General features: G+C 41.9%; 1 protein-coding gene across 2 annotated transcripts; it reads right to left on the bottom strand.

Moving 5' to 3' along the window:
- Nucleotides 1-305: 305 nt before the first annotated feature.
- Nucleotides 306-21,149, bottom strand: LOC118936263 (protein mono-ADP-ribosyltransferase PARP3). 2 transcript variants are annotated; one of them, XM_036983707.2, is made up of 12 exons: nt 20,833-21,099; nt 20,383-20,511; nt 20,083-20,298; nt 17,339-17,464; nt 16,998-17,180; nt 6,656-6,794; nt 5,896-6,113; nt 5,526-5,684; nt 5,235-5,321; nt 4,844-5,021; nt 4,509-4,652; nt 306-1,129 (listed from the first exon to the last, which is right to left on the bottom strand). In XM_036983707.2, exons 3-12 carry the CDS (start codon nt 20,275-20,277, stop codon nt 960-962), a joined length of 1,599 nt encoding a protein of 532 aa, XP_036839602.2. In that variant the 5' UTR covers nt 20,278-20,298; nt 20,383-20,511; nt 20,833-21,099; the 3' UTR covers nt 306-959. The 2 variants fall into 2 exon arrangements, with proteins under 2 accessions (XP_036839602.2, XP_036839601.2); XM_036983706.2 differs by lacking the exon at nt 20,383-20,511 and having other exon boundaries at nt 20,833-21,149.
- Nucleotides 21,150-21,434: the final 285 nt, after the last annotated feature.

Raw genomic sequence — 21,434 nt, 5'->3', positions numbered from 1 at the left:
GATCCAGAATCAGATCACCCTCCAATTATTCATTACGATTTAAAAGGCAAAACTGATCCTAGATCACAACTCCTACTCGAGACACTTTGTGAATCTGGACCCAGGCCCAGGAAAATGTATAAACTGAGACAAGAGCATTGATCATCACCACAGGAACTTTCAGAGCCTTGCTAGGTAGCACATGAATATTATTAACATAGAGTGCACTGGGATTATAGATTTTCAAAGCTGCACAAATCTCCTTCATAGACACACACTACATGCAAATCAAACTTCTATAAACATACAGATCAACTCTACAGTTATTCCTTCAATCACGCATTTTATTTCATGCCAATACAGCATATAGGCCTATCTAGTGTATTGAATTATGTTGCATGCACTAACATTCAAACAGTTACTGAAGAGAGATGTTTTCACAAAGTAGGTACGTGGAAATGAAGCTTTATACAAGTATATTCAGAGTAGGAAATACTCACAGCTAAATGAAAACATATAGTGCAAAATAAAGATACAGGTAGATATTGTATTGCATATTAGTAAAGGTACAGTATTCACACTACATCCAGTAAAGGTAAAGATAATAGTGCTCCCATAACAGAAATGAGTGGCCAAATAGTACAATAACATTGAAAATCCACAATACTATGGTCTGCTCAAAGTAAATATTGTAGACTAAAGGAATTACAATAAGGATTATAATTTTAAGTGAGAGTGCAGTATTTATACTTCGTTTAAGAGTAGAATCACCAATGACTTGCAACTAAAACTGACAATAGAAGACTTCAAAGCCTGTTGTGTAAAGCATAAGGCACAGAGAAGTATATCTGATACATTATAGACAACTTTGGTTGACAGTGAGGTCTAACAACAACCACCTTCATTTGAACAATACTCTTGATACTCTACCAATTAGACATCTCTCTCCTAGAGTGCATAGGTGCCTCTCCTCTCTCCGGTTAAAACTTGAGCTCCAGCAGGTAGCGGATGCGACACTGGTTCTCCTTGTAGACCAAATACTCGCTGTTGGAAAAGTTGCTGTCCTTGTACTGGGGCTGCTTAATGGGCTTACCCTGAGGCACAGCCACCTGCTTACCATCCAGAGTCAGGAAGACGTCCTTAGAGGGGTCTGAAACAACACACAGTGTTCACTACACAACCATACAGCTGAAACACACAAGGGTTTACTATACAAACACTGTACTGATATACACAACAAAAGTGTTCACTAGACTTATGCAGTCTTCTGGATATCTGCTAATCATCTACCAGATGTTTAGACATACAGTAACCACTTCAGTAGTGTATATGGAGAAAGACACTTGCAACTACAACTTTTTCGGTTACACAGAATCTTGGTTTCCCATCCTATTCAACTACGTCCCTGCAGCTTTTTATTCACGTTACCTGATGAAAATGCTGTACAATATATGACCCGATTCACGAAACTAGACATATGTCGCAAGTCACGACTTCACAGGAGAGACTTTAGAATGTAAAAAATACTTGATCAAAATGCGTTTTCTGGCAGAAATGTCTTCAAGAACATAAACCTTCAAGTGCCTTAATAATATTAATAACAAACCTTTATGCCATATTTTATGCCATCTGTAAACACAAATAAAGTTGTTAAATTAATAGCCTAGTTGGTTTAGCCAAAGAAAAAGCCAAGAACATTCCCGCTAACCATGACTGGCTGAGATAATGAGTGGGCCGGACATGCCGAGAGATGAGTTTCAGATTCTGTGGTGTAGCATCTTGGGTCTATAAAATGAGCTGCTCGTTATGCGTAGATACTCCTTTCTACTGCAGTTTGTTCGAAAGATATAACTTTAGCCATGGAGAACTGCAAATATGTTGCTACTGCTCCCAATAACACCGCTGCCCAGAATTTATCAGGCGCTATCGACAAAGGTCAGTGGGAAAAAGTTGTGATGGACTACTTTCTGAAGGACGACCGTGCCATGCTGACTTCCTCTAGGACTCTGTAAATGTATCAGACAATGAGGAAATCCCTGATTTAGGTAAAAACATTTCATTGAAGAAGACATTGTAGAGTCTTCTGATGACTGTGATGGGGAAGAAACGGCGATCAACAGTGTTGTTGTCACGGACGACTTTTACCCGAGTTTTGAAATCAGTGGATCACAACGGGCCAAACACGCTGTGCAAACTAAATGGAAAAGACATAGGATGTCTTATTTAATAAAAGGGGTTGCAGGCTGCCGTGAAGCTTTCATCCATGTATATGGGTAAGAATCTAACTACAGTTTCAGAGAGTACACTACCGTCCAAACGTTTGGGGTCACTAAGAAATTTCCTTTATTTTTTAAAGAAAATAAAAATGTTGGTCCATTAAAATAACATCAAATGAATCAGAAATACAGTGTAGACATTGTTAATGTTGTAAATGACTATTGTAGCTGGGTGTACAGAGGCCCATTATCAGCAACCATCACTCCTGTGTTCCAATGGCACGTTGTGTTAGCTAATCCAAGTTCATCATTTTAAAAGGCTAATTGATCATTAGAAAACCATTTTGCAATTATGTTAACACAGCTGAAAATGGTTGTGCTAATAAAATAAGCAATACAACTGGCCTTCTTTAGACTAGTTGAGTATCTGGGGCAACAGCATTTGTGGGTTCGATTACAGGCTTAAAATGGCCAAAAACAAAGACCTTCCTTCTGAAACTCGTCAGTCAATTCTTGTTCTGAGAAATGTTGGCTATTCCATGTGAGAAATTGCCAAGAAACTGAAGATCTCGTACAACGCTGTGTACTACTCCCTTCACAGAACAGCGCAAACTGGCACTAGAATAGAAAGAGGAGTGGGAGGCCCCGGTGCACAACTGAGCAAGAGGACAAGTACATTAGAGTGTCTAGTTTGAGAAACAGACGCCTCACAAGTCCTCAACTGGCAGCTTCATTAAATAGTACCCCCAAAACACCAGTCTCAACGCCAACAGTGATGTAGGATGCAGGCCTTCTAGGCAGAGTTGTAAAGAAAAAGTCATATCTCAGACTGGCCAATAAAAATAAAAGATTAAGATGGACAAAAGAACACAGACACTGGACAGAGGGACTCTGCCTAGAAGGCCAGCATCCCGGAGTCACCTCTTCACTGTTGACGTTGAGACTGGTGTTTTGCAGGTATTATTTAATGAAGCTTCCAGTTGGGTGTAGTCAAAGGAGAGATCTCCAGTAGGTACCAAAACATTCCAAGGCCCTTTTCTCAAAACTAAGTTTACAAGTGTATCAACTTTCAAAGCAGAATAACTTTCCCCATTGTTCGACCAAAATGCTGTATGATATCCCATTTTGTAGCTCAGTCTTTACTTTATCCAATGGGAAAAAAACAATACAACTTTTTGCTACATAAGACCGAATCCAGGTGGTGAGTCACATATGATCTTGTTGCCATCTGATGCACATTCAAAATGTCATAGAAAAATCAACCCCGGAGATCTCCCCCTGTTCTTTGCCGTGCACTGATTGTATTACTGCTGATGATATCTGGAAATGTGCATGTACACACTGGTCCGTCTACGGTTGCTAGCCACAATTCTGACTTGTGCTCCGAATTCTGCTTCACTGATTTCTGCTTACGTAAATGCCTGGGTTTTCTGCACATTAACACTAGAAGCTTATTACCCAAAATGTATCAAGTGAAAGTGTGGGTTCACAGCTCCAATCCAGATGTGTTATAAAAGGTTATAACCTTTTTCGGCAAGACAGATCTTCCAAAGGTGGTGGAGTGGCAATCTTTACCAAGGAACACATTCAGTGCTCGGTAGTCTGTTCCCAACCAACTTGATTAGCTGGTTTTAAGCTTTCAAATAGCTATTTGTTGACTGTTGCTGAGTGCTATCACCCACCATCAGCACCCGCCTGTATCCAAACTGCCCTACCTAACATGGTTTAGACCCTTTCTTCTTTAAGGTTGTGTCCCCTATCATAGTTGAGCCTCTTTCACCTTTTTAACATGTCTTTCCTCTCTGGGGAGTTTCCCAGTGCTTGGAAGGCACTGGGAAATCCTAACTGTCATAGGTCAATTTCTATCTTGTCCTTTTTATCAAAAGTCAACTGACTGGCTTTCTTGGTCTATAGTATGATCTCTGGTATGCAATCTGGTTTCTCCTTAGGTTATGGATGTGTCACTGCAACGTAAAGGTCTTATATTATGTCACCATTGCTCTTGATTCTAAGCAATGTTGTGCTGCTACAGTTATTGACTTGGCCAAAGCTTTTGATACGGTAGACCATTCCATTCTTGTGGATCGGCTAAGGAATATTGGTGTCTCTGAGGAGTATTTGGCCTGGTTTGCTAAGGAATATTGGTGTCTCTGAGGAGTATTTGGCCTGGTTTGCCAACTACCTCTTCAGAGTGTGTAAAGTCAGAACGTTTGCTGTCTCAGCCACTGCCTGTCAACAAGGGAGTACCCTAAGGCTCGATCCTAGGACCCACGCTCTTCTTAATGTACATTAACATAGCTCAGGCTACTGTACCTGGTTCCAACCGTCCTCTAGCCACCACGCAGTCGTAGCCGGTAGGAGCCTCCTTCAGGGAGCTGTCGTCCATAGTGATGGTGTTTTCCTTCCCCAGCGCCACCTCGTTCAGAAACATCACCCCCCTGTCTTTAGATGTACGCACTACACAGGGACAGGACACATATGTAGTAAGTAGCACGGTATTTCTTCACAAAACGAACAGTGTCGTAGTAGTGCACCTAACAGTCTTATACTCACTACATGAACATACATTTGGAAATTCACTGGATATTCCAAAGATGACGTCTAAAATAGATCCCGGTAGTTCAGCCACATGGTAGCTATAGCCTCACCGTATGCAGCTGACTTGCTGTTCTCCGAGGCAAAGTAGATGCCCCTGCCCACACGGCCCCCTGACTGGGGCATGATCCGCAGCCCGCCCTTCAAGATGGCTGCCACCACCGCCACATTGGTACCATGCCACAGCAGACGCCGGTTCTCTAGACCGTCGTTCTCCCTGAATCTCTCCGCCTGGGGAGAACAATCCCCACAGAGAGATCAATCACCTTAAATACTAACGCTAAGTCAAACAAACCTACAGTTATAACAATATATTATTTTTTATTTATTTTGTACATGCATCAGCACAAAAATCAAGATCACAGCAAATTAGTAAAAAAATGAATGCTGTATTACACACTACAATAATTATGACATGAAGTTGTTGTGCCATATGTTACCCACCTCAGTCTCTCTGTCCACCTCCCAGACATCTATAATCTTTGGCTGGTTGTGGCTACATGCAGTGGCCTTCAGGTATTTCTCTATTAGCTTTAAATGAGGCAAGAATGGAAATACAATGGAAGCTTAACATTTACAATATTATTCTCTTTTGTAGTATAAATTATGCTTTGTCACAGTAAATATAGTCACCTATTTACATATAACCATCCGCATATCACTAAAGACTTGTCTGATTTTGAACAATACAGTGGTGTTTGTATAGAATTCAACTTCTATTAGAGACCACGGTACCTTGAATTCCTGTGTATCTCTTTGTAGTAGAGCAAGTTTGCAGCTGAGAGACAGATAGTTTTGGTCCAGTGGATGAGGTACTTTCTCCACCTCCATCTGCTCCTGGGCCTTCTCAGTCTCAGCCTTCAAATTCTGGGCTATCTCTATATCAGCCAGCACCTGCAGGGGACAGCACAGTCAGGAATGGGATCAGGCCTGGACAAGACCATGATTAGGGCCAGGAGTTTCACCAGACTTGATCAGGGAAAACTGGGTTCTTATTGTAGGCTATTAAAAAACTATTGGCCCTAAATAGTACTGATCAAGATCAATGTCATTCCATAAAGCACAATACTGTGACAGCGTCTAATCAAGTACGAGGTGATCTCACCAGAAGCATCTCCTTCTTCTTCTCCACGATCTCAGAACTGTCGATGACCGGGGGCCTGGCGCGTCCAAAGTTGTGTGGGATGGTGGTGAAGAACTTGGAGGAGAGTTCCTCCAGTTTGGGCCTGCTGGCGTTAATGGCTCCCTCAATCTCCTCCAGCACCTCAAAGCCCTTAGCAATCTGCATCTTGCTCAGCTTCCCCAGGGGCATCTTCTTTATGTCTGGTGGCCCAAAGAGAGAGAGGCAATAAGGGGGATATGATTACACACATATCACTGCTCTGTCTGAGTTTATATGTTAGGCCTATATAAACTGTGCAGGTGTCTATCTATGTTGACTGCTCTCCTCTACATTAGTAAATGTGGTAGTTAGGGAACTTGCAACAGCTGAATAAACATTGTATACATTTTACAGTCCTACTTACATTATCGATCAGGCAGACTAGGTTTTTATATGGATTAGACATTTAGCTCCAGATCGCCAGGCTTTACCCCCCATTTAAAATGACTAATGATTTAGGATGCTCTTCTCTGATCACATAGAGCAGATGCCTGGGCTTCCCTGACTTCAGTTTAACAGCCAAGTATATCATTGCACTGACAGAGTAAAACACAATACAACAAGCAGTCCAGTCCAACAGGTATGTTACATAACAGAACATGTGTACATAGACAGACCACACCCAGGCTTACTGACTGAGGAACAGAAAGTTGCTTCAGTGCTGGAGGGGTACAGGTGGTATGGTGGACAGATTGACACCCACCCAGGTTCATGCACTCCATGGCCTCTTTGAACATGTCATTGCTGAAGATGAGCTGGATGAGCTTCTGGGTGGGGCTGTCCAGAGTACAAGGAAGGATGTTTCTGGGGCCCTTGCCAATCTTCCCATCAACACAGTCCACCTGCAAAAGCCAGAAGAGAGCATGTAATAGAGGGAACAAAAATGGACACAGGAAAAACTATAATGAGTCAGCCTGACCACCTGAGTGTATTGTAAGACTTACTAATTAAAGGAGCCAGGAAGGTAAAATGTTGTAATTCTTTAGAGTATGGATGGGCGATGTCTGAAATTACAATTTCGCCTACCCTTTAAAAACTAATATTACAGCCATATCAAGTGCAGGCTATTGCTATTTCATCATCTTAAGCATCTGGGTAAGGGCATTTGCGTAATTCTTTCTTCCTTTAGGCTACTTCAGACTGTAAATAATACAAATAAAAAGGCATTTCACTTAGTAACTATAGAATAGTCTACCTTATACTAAATCAGAAAAAAACAATGGCTGACTTGGTGGTGTTAAGCAGTCCTTCGGTTTCAGGCAATGGATGGACAGACTACAAACCTCCAACATTTACAAGTCCATCATCCTGCAGAGTTTGCTACTCTGGGCAGAAAAAGGTGAACATGCTGGTGTTTGTTTATGGTTCCTCATGGCACTTTATTTAAATTTAGCCTATATTCAGATCCAGATGCATCTTATTCGAAAGACATAGCCTATAGATTAAACTAAAACATTCAGTCAAACCCTTAGACTTACATGCATAGCTTTTTTGGACTAATTTGTTATTTTAGTACTTATTTTGTTCAGGCTACTTTATTTATTTTGTAACTTGTTGGCCTATACTTAGGATTTGTACAGTTCAAAATGCAAAAAAGCATATGCTAATTGGCCTATTCATTTTTTGCCAAAGCCAATGTTTATTCAAGTGTTATAAAGAATGCTATAGGCTAACTAATTAGATTTTCAGGAGCTGACTTGTGTGTCTGTGTTATTTTGCGCATCTTAATCTTTTATTGGCCAGTTTGGGATATGGCTTTTTCTTTGCAACTCTGCCTAGAAGGCCGGCATCCCAGAGTCGCCTCTTGACGTTGAGACTGGTGTTTTGCGGGTACTATTTAATGAAGCTGCCAGTTGAGGACTTGTGAGGCGTCTGTTTCTCAAATTAGACAATTTAATGTACTTGTCCTCTTGCTCAGTTGTGCACCGAGGCCTCCCAATCCCCTGTCTATTCTGGTTAGTGCCAGTTTGCGCTGTTCTGTGAAGGGAGTAGTACACAGCGTTGTACGAGATCTTCAGTTTCCTGACAATTCCTCGCATGGAATAGCCATGATTTCTCAGAACAAGAATAGACTGACGAGTTACAGAATAAAGTGCTTTGTTTCTGGCCATTTTGACCCTGTAATCGAACCCACAAATGCTGATGCTCCAGATTTATTTATTTTATTTTACCTTTATTTAACCAGGTAGGCAAGTTGAGAACAAGTTCTCATTTACAATTGCGACTTGGCCAAGATAAAGCAAAGCAGTTCGACACATACAACGACACAGAGTTACACATGGAGTAAAACAAACATACAGTCAATAATACAGTATAAACAAGTCTATATACTATGTGAGCAAATGAGGTGAGATAAGGGAGGTAAAGACAAAAAAGGCCATGGTGGCAAAGTAAATACAATATAGCAAGTAAAACACTGGAATGGTAGATTTGCAATGGGAGAATGTGCAAAGTAGAAATAAAAATAATGGGGTGCAAAGGAGCAAAATAAATAAATAAATTAAATACAGTAGGGAAAGAGGTAGTTGTTTGGGCTAAATTATAGGTGGGCTATGTACAGGTGCAGTAATCTGTGAGCTGCTCTGACAGTTGGTGCTTAAAGCTAGTGAGGGAGTTAAGTGTTTCCAGTTTCAGAGATTTTTGTAGTTCGTTCCAGTCATTGGCAGCAGAGAACTGGAAGGAGAGGCGGCCAAAGAAAGAATTGGATTTGGGGGTGACTAGAGAGATATACCTGCTGGAGTGTGTGCTACAGGTGGGAGATGCAATGGTGACCAGCGAGCTGAGATAAGGGGGGACTTTACCTAGCAGGGTCTTGTAGATGACATGGAGCCAGTGGGTTTGGCGACGAGTATGAAGCGAGGGCCAGCCAACGAGAGCGTACAGGTCGCAATGGTGGGTAGTATATGGGGCTTTGGTGACAAAACGGATTGCACTGTGATAGACTGCATCCAATTTGTTGAGTAGGGTATTGGAGACTATTTTGTAAATGACATCGCCAAAGTCGAGGATTGGTAGGATGGTCAGTTTTACAAGGGTATGTTTGGCAGCATGAGTGAAGGATGCTTTTTTGCGAAATATGAAGCCAATTCTAGATTTAACTTTGGATTGGAGATGTTTGATATGGGTCTGGAAGGAGAGTTTACAGTCTAACCAGACACCTAAGTATTTGTAGTTGCCCACGTATTCTAAGTCAGAGCCGTTCAGAGTAGTAATGTTGGACAGGCGGGTAGGTACAGGTAGCGATCGGTTGAATAGCATGCATTTAGTTTTACTTGTATTTAAGAGCAATTGGAGGCCACGGAAGGAGAGTTGTATGGCATTGAAGCTTGCCTGGAGGGTTGTTAACACAGTGTCCAAAGAAGGGCCAGAAGTATACAGAATGGTGTCGTCTGCGTAGAGGTGGATCAGAGACTCACCAGCAGCAAGAGCGACCTCATTGATGTATACAGAGAAGAGAGTCGGTCCAAGAATTGAACCCTGTGGCACCCCCATAGAGACTGCCAGAGGTCCGGACAGCAGACCCTCCGATTTGACACACTGAACTCTATCAGAGAAGTAGTTGGTGAACCAGGCGAGGCAATCATTTGAGAAACCAAGGCTGTCGAGTCTGCCGATGAGGATGTGGTGATTGACAGAGTCGAAAGCCTTGGCCAGATCAATGAATACGACTGCACAGTAATGTTTCTTATCGATGGCGGTTAAGATATCATTTAGGACCTTGAGCGTGGCTGAGGTGCACCCATGACCAGCTCTGAAACCAGATTGCATAGCAGAGAAGGTATGGTGAGATTCGAAATGGTCGGTAATCTGTTTGTTGACTTGGCTTTCGAAGACCTTAGAAAGGCATGGTAGGATAGATATAGGTCTGTAGCAGTTTGGGTCAAGAGTGTCATCCCCTTTGACGAGGGGGATGACCGCAGCTGCTTTCCAATCTTTGGGAATCTCAGACGACACGAAAGAGAGGTTGAACAGGCTAGTAATAGGGGTGGCAACAATTTTGGCAGATAATTTTAGAAAGAAAGGGTCCAGATTGTCTAGCCCGGCTGATTTGTAGGGGTCCAGATTTTGCAGCTCATTCAGAACATCAGCTGAGCAGATTTGGGAGAAGGAGAAATGGGGAAGGCTTGGGCGAGTTGTTGTGGGGGGTGCAGTGCTGTTGACCGGGGTAGGAGTAGCCAGGTGGAAAGCATGGCCAGCCGTAGAAAAATGCTTATTGAAATTCTCAATCATGGTGGATTTATCAGTGGTGACAGTGTTTCCTATCTTCAGTGCAGTGGGCAGCTGGGAGGAGGTGTTCTTATTCTCCATGGACCTTACAGTGTCCCAGAACTTTTTTGGGTTAGTGTTGCAGGAAGCAAATTTCTGCTTGAAAAAGCTAGCCTTGGCTTTTCTAACTGCCTGTGTATAATGGTTTCTAGCTTCCCTGAACAGCTGCATATCACGGGGGCTGTTCGATGCTAATGCAGAACGCCATAGGATGTTTTTGTGTTGGTTAAGGGCAGTCAGGTCTGGGGAGAACCAAGGGCTATATCTGTTCCTGGTTCTAAATTTCTTGAATGGGGCATGTTTATTTAAAATGGTTAGGAAGGCATTTAAAAAAAATATCCAGGCATCCTCTACTGACGGTGAGGATGATGATACTCATCTAGTCTAAAGAAGGCCAGTGTTACTGCTTCTTTAAATCAGAACAACAGTTTTCAGCTGTGCTAACATAATTGCAAAAGGGTTTTCTAATGCTCAATTAGCCTTTTAAAATTATAAACTTGGATTAGCTAACAACGTGCCATTTGAACACAGGAGTGATGGTTGCTGATAATGGGCCTCTGTACGCCTATGTAGATATTCCATTAAAAGCAGTTTCCAGCAACAATAGTCATTTACAACATTAACAAACTGTATTTCTGATCAATTTGATGTTATTTTAAAATTGACATTTTTTGCTTTTCTTTCAAAAACAAGGACATTTCTAAGTGACCACAAACTCTCTGTGTTTGTGTATGTATATATATATATATATATATATATATATATATATATATATATATATATATATATATATATGGCAGCAATATCCTTGCCTGTGAAGCCCTTTTTGTGCAAAGCAATGATGACGGCACGTGTTTCCTTGCAAGTAACCGTTTTTGACAGAGGAAGAACAATGATGATTCCAAGCACCACCCTCCTTTTGAAGCTTCCAGTCTTTTATTCGAACTCAATCAGCATGACAGAGTGATCTCCAGCCTTGTCCTTATCAACACTCACACCTGTGTTAACTAGAGAATCACTGGCATGAAGTCAGCTTGTCCTTTTGTGGCAGGGCTGAAATGCAGTAGAAATGTTTTTTGGGGATTCATGTCATTTGCATGGCAAAGAGGGACTTTGCAATTAATTGCAATTCATCTAATCACTCTTTATAACATTCTGGAGTATATGTAAATTGCCATCATACAAACTGAGGCAGCAGACTTGAAAATGTATGTGTGTGTCACTCAAAACTATAGGCCACGACTGTGTGTGTGATATATATGTATTTGTTATTATCCAATTACTCTACATTGTAGAATTTGTATTTATTTAACTAGGCAAGTCAGTTAAGAACAAATTCTTATTAACAATGCGGCCTACCAATGACAACCTTATGTTATTTTAAACAAGAGAGACAACACAACACTACATAAAGAGAGGCCTAAGACAACATAGCAAGGCATAAACGCATGATAACACAGCATGGGAGCAACAACATGGCAGCAGCACAAAACATGGTACAAACATTATTGGGCACAGACAACAGCAAAGGTCAAGAAGGTAGAGACAACAATACATCACTCAAAGCAGCCACAACTGTCAATAAGATTGTCCATGATTGAGTCTTTGAATGAAGAGATGGAGATAAAACTGTCCAGTTTGTGTTTGTTGCAGCTCGTTCCAGTCGCTAGGTGCAGCGAACTGAAAAAACAAGCAACCCAGGGATGTGTGCACTTTGGCGACCTTTAACAGAATGTGACTGGCAGAACGGGTGTTGGAGGATGAGGGCTGCAGTAGATATCTCAGATAGGGGGGAGTGAGGCCTAAGCGGGTTTTATAAACAAGCATCAACCAGTGGGTCTTGCGACGGGTATACAGAGTAGTATAGAGTGCAGTGATGTGGCCTATAAGGAGAATTGGTGGCAAATAGGATGGCTGAATGGTAAAGAACATTTAGCTGCTCGAGAGCACCCTTACTATAAATTATGTCTCCATAATCTAGCATGGGTAGGATGGTCATCTGAATCAGGGTTAGTTTGACAGCTGGGGTGAAAGAGGAGTGATTACGATAGAGGAAACCAAGTCTAGATTTAACGTTAGCCAGCAGCTTTGATATATGCTGAGAGAAGGACAGTGTAAAGTCGAGCCACACTCCCAAGTACTTGTATGAGGTGACTACCTCAAGCTCTAAGCCCTCAGAGGTAGTAATTAACACCTGTGGGGAGAGGGGCATTATTCTTACCAAACTACATGACCATTGTTTTGGAGGTGTTCAGAACAAGGTGAAGGGCAGAGAAAGCTTGTTGGACACTAAGACAGCTTTGTTTTAGAGCGTTAAACACAAAATTCGGGGAGGGGCCAGGTGAGTATAAAATTATCATCTGCATATAAAAATTGATGAGAGAGCTTCCTACTGCCTGAGCTATGTTGTTGATGTAAATTGAGAAGAGTGTGGGGCCTAGTATCGAGTCTTGGGGGTACTCCCTTGGTGACAGGCAGCGAAGACATCAAAACGATAAAATAAGGAGGCTCGATCCTAGGCCCCAAGCTCTTCTCAATTTATACACACACACACATAAAAGTTTATTTATTTTTACTATTTTCAACATTGTAGAACAGTGAAGACATCAAACTATGAAATAACACATACAGAACCATGTTGTTACCAACAAAGTGTTAAACAATTCAAAATATATTTTATATTTGAGATTCTTCAAAATAGCCACCCTTTGCCTTGACAGCTTTGCACACTCTTGGCATTCTCTCAACAAGCTTCAGGAGGAATGTTTTTCAACAGTCTTGAAGGAGTTCCCACATATGCTGAGCACATTCTGGCTGCTTTTTCTTCACTCTGTGGTCCAACTCATCCCAAACCATCTCAAATGGATTGAGGTCAGGTGATTGGGGAGGCTAGGTCATCTGATGCAGCACTCATTACACTCCTTTTTGGTTGAATAGCCCATACACAGCCTGGAGGTGTGTTAGGTCATTGTCCTGTTGAAAAACAGATGATATCCCATCTGGTTTGGGCTTAGTGGGACTGGCGTATTGCTGCAGAATGCTGTGGGAGCCATGCTGGTTAAGTGTGCATTGAATTCTAAATCAATCACAGACCGTGTCACCAGCAAAGCACCGACACCCCATCACACCTCCTCCTCTATCCTTCACGGTGGGAACCAAACATGCGGAGATCATCTGTTCATCTACTCTGCGTCTCACAAACACACGGCGGTTGGAACCAAAAATCTCAAATTTGGACTCATTAGACCAAAGGAAAGATTTCCACCGATCTAATGTCCATTGCTCGTGTTTCTTGGCCCAAGCAATTCTTTGTCTTGTTGGTGTCCTTTAGTAGTGGTTTCTTTGCAGCAATTTGACCATGAAGGCCTGATTCACGCAGTCTCCTCTGAACAGTTGATGTTGAGATGTGTCTGTTACTTGAACTCTTTGAAGCATTTATATGGACTGCATGCGTATGGTAAAGGTAACTCTGGGTCTTCCATTCTTGTGGCGGTCCTCATGAGAGCCAGTTTCATCATAGCACTTGATGGTTTTTGCAACTGCATTTGAAGAAACTTTCAAAGTTCTTGAAAATATCCAGATTGACTGACCTTCATGTCTTAATGTAATGATGGACTGTCATTTCTCTTTGCTTATTCGAGCTGTTCTTGACATAATATGGACTTGGTCTTTTACCAAATAGGGCTATCATCTGTATACCAACCTTGTCACAACACAACTGATTGGCTCAAACTCATTATGGAAAGAAAATCCACCAATAACTTTAAACAAGGCACACCTGTTAATTGAAATGCATTCCAGATGACTAATTCATGAAGCTTGTTGAGAGAATGCCAAGAGTGCACAAGAGTGCTGTCCTCAAGGTAAAGGGTGGGTACTTCAAATAACCTCAATTATTAAACATTTTGATTTGTTTAACACTTGTCTGGTTATGTGTTATTTCATAGATTTGATGTCTTCAATATTATTCTACAAAGTAAAAATATATATATATTTTTTAAGTAAAATTAAAGAAAAACGCTGGAATGAGTAGGTATGTCCAAACTTTTGACTGGTACTGTAAGTATTCAGACCCTTTACTCAGTACTTTATTGAAGCACCTTTGGCAGCGATTACGGCATTGAGTCTTCTTGGGTGTGCCACTACAAGCTTGGCAAACCTGTATTTGGCGAGTTTCTCCCATTCTTCTCTGCAGATCCTCTCAAGCTCTGTCAGGTTGGATTGGGAGCGTTGCCGCATAGCTATTTTCTGGTCTCTCCAGATGTTTGATCGGGTTCAAGTCCGGGCTCTTACTGGGCCACTCAAGGACATTCAGAGACTTGAGCCAAAGCCACTCCTGCATTGTCTTGGCTGGGTGCTTAGGGTCATGGTCCTGTTGGAAGGTGATCCTTCTCTCCAGTCTGAGGTCCTGAGCAGGTTTTCATCAATCTCTGTACTTTGCTCTGTTCATCTTTCCCTCGATCCTGACTAGTCTCCCAGTCCCCGTCACTGAAAAACATCCCACAGCATGATGCTGCCACCACCATGCTTCACTGTAGGGATGGTGCTAGGTTTCCTTCAGACGTGACACTTGGCATTCAGGTCAAAGAGTTGGTTTCATCAGACCAGAGAATCTTTTTTTCTCATGGTCTGAGAGTCTTTAGGTGTCTTTTGGCAAACTCCAAGCAGGCTGTCTTGTGCCTTTTACTGAGGAGGCTTCTGTCTGGCCACTCTGTTTGGGTGGAGTGCGTCATTGATGGTTGTCCTTCTGGAAGGTTCTCCCATCTCCACAGAGGAACTCTGGAACTCTGTCAAGAGTGACCATAGGGTTCTTGGTCACTTGCCTGACCAAGACCCTTCTCCCCGATTGCTCTGTTTGGCAGGGCGGCCAGCTCCAGGAAAAGTATTGGTGGTTCCAAACTTCTTCCACTTAAGAATGATGGAGACCACTGTGTTCCTGGGGACCTTCAATGCTGCAGACATTTTTGGGTACCCTTCCCCAGATCTATGCCTCAAAGTGTGTCTCAAAGCTCTACAGACAATTCCTTTGACCTCATTACTTTTTTTTGCTCTGACATGCACGGTTAACTGTGGAACCTTATATGTGTGAGCCTTTCCAAATCATGTCCAATCAACTGAATTTATCACAGGTGGACTCCAATCAAGTTGTAGAAACATCTCAAGGATGATCAATGGAAACAGGATGCACCTGAGCTCAAATTCAAATCTCATAGCAAAGCAAATGCTTATGTAAAGGCATTTGTGTTTTTATTTTTAATAAATATGAGGTTTTTGCTTTGTCAATATGGGATATTGTGTGTAGACTGAGAATTATAATTTATTTAAAACATTTTAGAATAAGGCTGTAACGTAACAAAATGTGAAAAAAGTCAAGGGGTCTGAATACTTTCCGAAGGCACTATGTAAACAAAAAAAAAGAAAGAAAAGAAACATCCCATTTTCAGGATCCTGTCTTTCAAAGATAATTCATTAAAATCCAAATAACTTCACAGATCTTCATTGTAAAGGGTTTAAACACTCTTTCCCATGCTTGTTCAATGAACCATAAACAATTAATGAACATGCACCTGTGGAACAGTCATTAAGACACTAACAGCTTACTTACGGTAGGCAATTAAGGTCACAGTAATGAAAACTTAGGACACTAAAGAGGCCTTGCTACTGACTGAAAAACACCAAAAGAAAGATGCCCAGGGTCCCTGCTCTTCTGCGTGAACATGCCTTAAGCATGCTGCAAGGAGGTATGAGGACTGCAGATGAGGCCAGGGCAATAAATTGCAACGTCCGTACTATGAGACGCCTAAGACAGCGCTACAGGGAGACAGGACGGATAGCAGATCGTCCTCGCAGTGGCAGACCCCGTATAACAACACCTGCACAGGATCGGTACATCCAAACATCACACCTGTAGGACAGGTACAGGATGGCGGTAACAACAACTGCCCGAGTTACACCAGGAATGCACAATCTCTCCATCAGTGCTCAGACTGTCCGCAATAGGCTGAGAGAGGCTGGACTGAGGGCTTGTAGGCCTGTTGTAAAGGCAGGTCCTCACCAGACATCAACGTTGCCTATGGGCACAAACCCACCGTCACTGGACCAGACAGGACCGGCAAAAAGTGCTCTTCATTGACGAGTCCCATTGAGCACATCTGGGAACAGTTGGATCGGAGGGTGAGGGGCTAGGGCCATTCCCCTCGGAAATGTCTGGGAGCTTGCAGATGCCTTGGTGGAATAGGGGTAATATCTCACAGCAAGAACTGGCAAATCTGGTGCAGTCCATGAGGAGGAGATGCACTGCAGTACTTAATGCAGCTGGTGGCCACACCAGATACTGACTGTTACTTTTGATTTTGACCCCCCCTTTGTTCAGGGACACATTATTCCAGTTATGTTAGTCACATGTCGGTGGAACTTGTTCAGTTTATGTCTCAGTTGTTGAATCTTGTTATGTTCATACGAATATTTACACATGTTAAGTTTTCTCAAAATAAACGCAGTTGACTGTGAGTGGACGTTTCGTTTTTTTTGCTAAGTTTCCTAAAAATGTACGCTATGGCAAATAGGGAATAGGCCATTTGGCTTGTCGCAATGCTGTGTATTCAGCATTGCGCTGCCAGACTCCGGTGGTGAAATCAAGTTCAAATATGCTAAAACATAGTTTATGATATTACAATGTCATTACCATCGACAATGACTGTCAAACATCATTGATACATAAAATTGCCAAAACCTACTTTAGAATCTGTGGTCCTACTGAGACCCAGCCACCACTTTACCTTGACCTCTGCATCCTGGTCTCCATCCACCTCTATCAGGGTGTACTTCCCCGGGTGAGACACAAAGTTGTCCCGCTCCTTCCAGCTGTTTTTCGTCTTGTCTTTGAACTTCTTCTCAAAGTCTTTGATGGCTTTGTCTGGGCTGTTGGAGAGGTCTGATAGGTTTGACTGGCCTGTTTCCCCCTGTAAGGGAGAGAGGAGAAGATGATGCTTCAATTCTGGGGTCTCAAGAAATTAATAGCTTAGTATTTAACATAGTTAACAAAAATGTAGATTTACTACTAAGTATACACAGGAATGTCTAGTAAACTACCATCGTGTCTGTCAAATATTAAGCTTACCACTCTTCCCCATCTGGTCCAGCAGTAGTAAGAGTCATCTATACACAACACTTGAATGACATAAAACTTGTTGTTGTTATTTCCAATGTTGGTCTGATTCAGCATGCAATCATAATCTTCATACACCTGTGGGGGAGATTAAAGGAGGAACATTATTCAGGAAAGCAGTCAGATAAAAATGAGCACATTCATCTATTGCACTGCACAGCAGTCTGTCCTGCTGATGTGACTGCAAGGCTGATCAAACAATTCAAGTCAAATACCTGTAACTAGTGACAGTTTCTCAGATTCTGCTATATATGAATGATTAGCAAACATGGTGTAGCAACACATTGGTCTTTTGAAACAGCTATAACTGAATGCAGCATATACAGTAGATATGAGTGACCTTACACACTCATTATCTCAGGTATCTTGAGGGAGTGTACACTACAACTGAGCAGAGGTAATGTCTTGAACAAGGAAAGAAGAGAATAGTCCCCTTCTGCATTAGATGAATTCAAGGGGCGAGTGTCTCTCACTTTCAGGGAGTTTACTTCCAACTGAAACTATTACTGTACCCTACATGTCACTTCTAAGGTTTGTATATTGGAAAGTAGTCAAACCTCATTGATTCTAAATGAAGGGTGTGGCTGAAGTGAACTCACAAAGTCATTCATTGTCATAGCCTTTACAGTCAGTGTGTGACAAGTAGAGGTCGACCGATTAATCGGAAATCTGTATTTTTTGGACACCGATTTGGCCGATTTAAAAAAAATGCTTTTTTATTTAATCTTTATTTAACTAGGCAAGTCAGTTAAGAACACAATTCTTATTTTCTTAATTTTCAATGACGGCCTAGGAACGGTGGGTTAACCCCCTCGTTCCGGGGCAGAACGACATCGACAATGACTGTCAAACATCATTGATACATAAAATTGCCAAACCCTTGTCAGCTCGGGGGATTCAATCTTGCAACCTTACAGTTAACTAGTCCAACGCTCTAACCACCTGCCTCTCATTACACTCCACGGGGTGTGCAATGCACTCCACGTTACGCGAATGCAGTAAGCCAAGGTAAGTTGCTAGCTAGCATTAAACATATCTTATAAAAAACAATCAATCAATCATAATCACTACTTAAACTAGTAATATTATCAACCATGTGTAGTTATCTAGCGTGTCCTGCGTTGCATATAATCGATGCGGTGCGTATCGTTGCTCCAATGTGTACCTAACCATGAACATCAATGCCTTTCTTAAAATCAATACACAGAAGTATATATATTTAAACCTGCATATTTAGCTAAAATAAATCCAGGTTAGCAGGCAATATTAACCAACAGTTTGGGCTGCCTAATTTGCCAGAATTTTACGTAATTATGACATAACATTTTAGGTTGTGCAATGTAACAGGAATATTTAGACTAATGGACCCCTTAGATAAAATACAGAACGATTCCGTATTTCAATGAAAGAATAAACGTCTTGTTTTCGAGATGATAGTTTCCGGATTCGACCATATTATTATTTTTTATTTTACTTTTATTTAACTAGGCAAGTCAGTTAAGAACAAATTCTTATTTTCAATGACGGCCTGTTCAGGGGCAGAACGACAGATTTGTAACTTGTCAGCTTGGGGATTTGAATCTCCAACCTTTCGGCTGCTAGTCCAACGCTCTAACCACTAGGCTACCCTGCCGCCCCTAATGACCTACGGCTCGTATTTCTGTGTGTTATTATGTTATAACTAAGTCTATGATTTGATAGAGCAGTCTGACTGAGCAGTGGTAGGCAGCAGCAGGCTCGTAAGCATTCATTCAAACAGCACTTTCATGCGTTTTGCCAGCAACTCTTCGTTGTGCGTCAAGCATTGCGTTGTTTATGACTTCAAGCCTATCAACTCCCGAGATTAGGCTTGTGTAACCGATGTGAAAAGGGTTAGCTAGTTAGCGCTAATAGAGTTTCAAACGTCACTCGCTCTGAGACTTGGAGTGGTTGTTTCCCTTGCTCTGCATGGGTAACGCTGCTTCGAGGGTGGCTGTTGTCATTGTGTTCCTGGTTCGAGCCCAGGGAGGAGCGAGGAGAGTGACGGAAGCTATACTGTTACACTGGCAATACTAAAGTGCCTATAAGAACATCCAATAGTCAAAGGTTAATGAAATACAAATGGTAGAGAGAAATAGTCCTATAATTCCTATAATAACTACAACCTAAAACTTCTTACCTGGGAATATTGAAGACTCATGTTAAAAGGAACCACCAGCTTTCATATGTTCTCATGTTCTGAGCAAGGAACATAAACGTTAGGTTTCTTACATGGCACATATTGCACTTTTACTTTCTTCTCCAACACTTTGTTTTTGCATTATTTAAACCAAATTGAACATGTTTCATTATTTATTTGAGGCTAAATAGATTTTATTGATGTATTATATTAAGTTAAAATAAGTGTTCATTCAGTATTGTTGTAATTGTCATTATTATAAATACTTTTTTATTTAAATCGGCCGATTAATCGGTATCGGCTTTTTTTGGGTCCTCCAATAATCGGTATCGGCGTTGAAAAATCATAAATTGGTCTACCTCTAGTGACAAGTGCTTCAATCACAGTAACATTTTCAAAGTACCTCAATGAGTACTACTGACTGCACAGGAGGACTTTTGAGCTGAAATAGTATACAATATGATGGTATGATTGGTGGCACAGGCAGCCCAGTAAAGAGCCTACTCCCTGCCTTGATACGGCATGATGTCCAACTCACCCTTCCTGAATGCTGTTCTGACAGCAAGCAGTGCTCATCAGCCTTCCTTTTGCCCTTCACTTCTGGCCCTGCAGCCTTCAGAGCCTCTTTGGCAGAGGTAAATGCATCCTTTGGTGTGTCAGGCTCTTGCTTGACCTTCTTTCCACCCACTTTATTGGCTTTGGTGGATGAGGCAGCCCTTCTCTTTGGTGCCATCCCTTATCTGTATTTAAATCACTGCAGAAAAGAGAAACATTATGCATCAACAAAACACTACATTTTGAAGATAGTATTGATGCACTTGAGGCAGGTGCTTTTCACCTTTTCTGGCACACTGGCCAATGGCAGTGGTGTTTTGATACAGCTGAGTGAGGCGTGGTACTTCCAGTAACACAGAAGTAGCAGCAGAAACAGCAGACAAGCTTTGACGTGGCTGGTAAATTCCCTGACCTGTCTGAGGCACTGAGAAGGTTGAGCGAGTGCTAATTAGCTAGCTATAGCAGCTGTCCTAGCTGTATTTCCATGTACAACTCCTCAGTAATGTTTAGGTATATAGCTAGCTAGTTTAGTTAGCTTGGCACAAAGTCCAGTAACTTCATTTTGTGGGTGTGTAGCTAGCTAGCTAGCTAACGTTAGCTTAACGCCGTTGGTATCGAGAAGTTCACGCACTAGCGTTAGCTAGCTAACTACAAGGCTATGGATGCCGCTACAGTTGACAGGAATTGGAAGCTAGCTAAATAATTTGCGAACCTTTATCGACTTGCTACTTACCTTAGAGCAGGTATTCGGCAGCTCGAGCGGTCACTGTCAGAAGTAGCAGAACAAAATATTTTGACAGGCACACTTCTCAACGACTGTCGAGGAAGTTCTACTTCCGCTTTTAGAGGGGAGGGGGGGGGTAAGCGGCATCCAGAAAGTTGCAGATACAAATGTACATTATAGAGCATTGAATGTGATTTACACCAGCCTACCTACAGTACCTGACCTGAGCCCTGCCTTACTGACATGACATTTGCCTCGAGGAGACTAGTGATGGGTGAGCCAGCCTCCAGATTGCACCCATTCACAGCTGCACACTGCCCTCTCTGACTCAGGTGGCAGGTGTGACTGTTTTATCAACCATGGTCTGGCCATTCATGTACAACTTAAAACACTGTTTTATTTTAAATGGTCATATCATATAGTACTGTATCATGATATAGGTTAATATTTGCTCAGATTATGGCACACTATATTGCCCAATCACTGGTGAAAGTGTAGTCGGTGTAACTTTTAAACAGAGAGCTCTATACCTAAAACTCTTCCATTACTCATATATACAGACCTTATCAACGTTGCAGTGCATGATTGGAATGTCTTTTATGATTACTCAA

Source organism: Oncorhynchus mykiss, chromosome 7 (genome assembly GCF_057628025.1).
Source record: "Oncorhynchus mykiss isolate SJ-2025 chromosome 7, ASM5762802v1, whole genome shotgun sequence".
NCBI lineage: Eukaryota > Metazoa > Chordata > Actinopteri > Salmoniformes > Salmonidae > Oncorhynchus > Oncorhynchus mykiss.
This window is presented reverse-complemented; position numbering and strand designations above follow the sequence as displayed.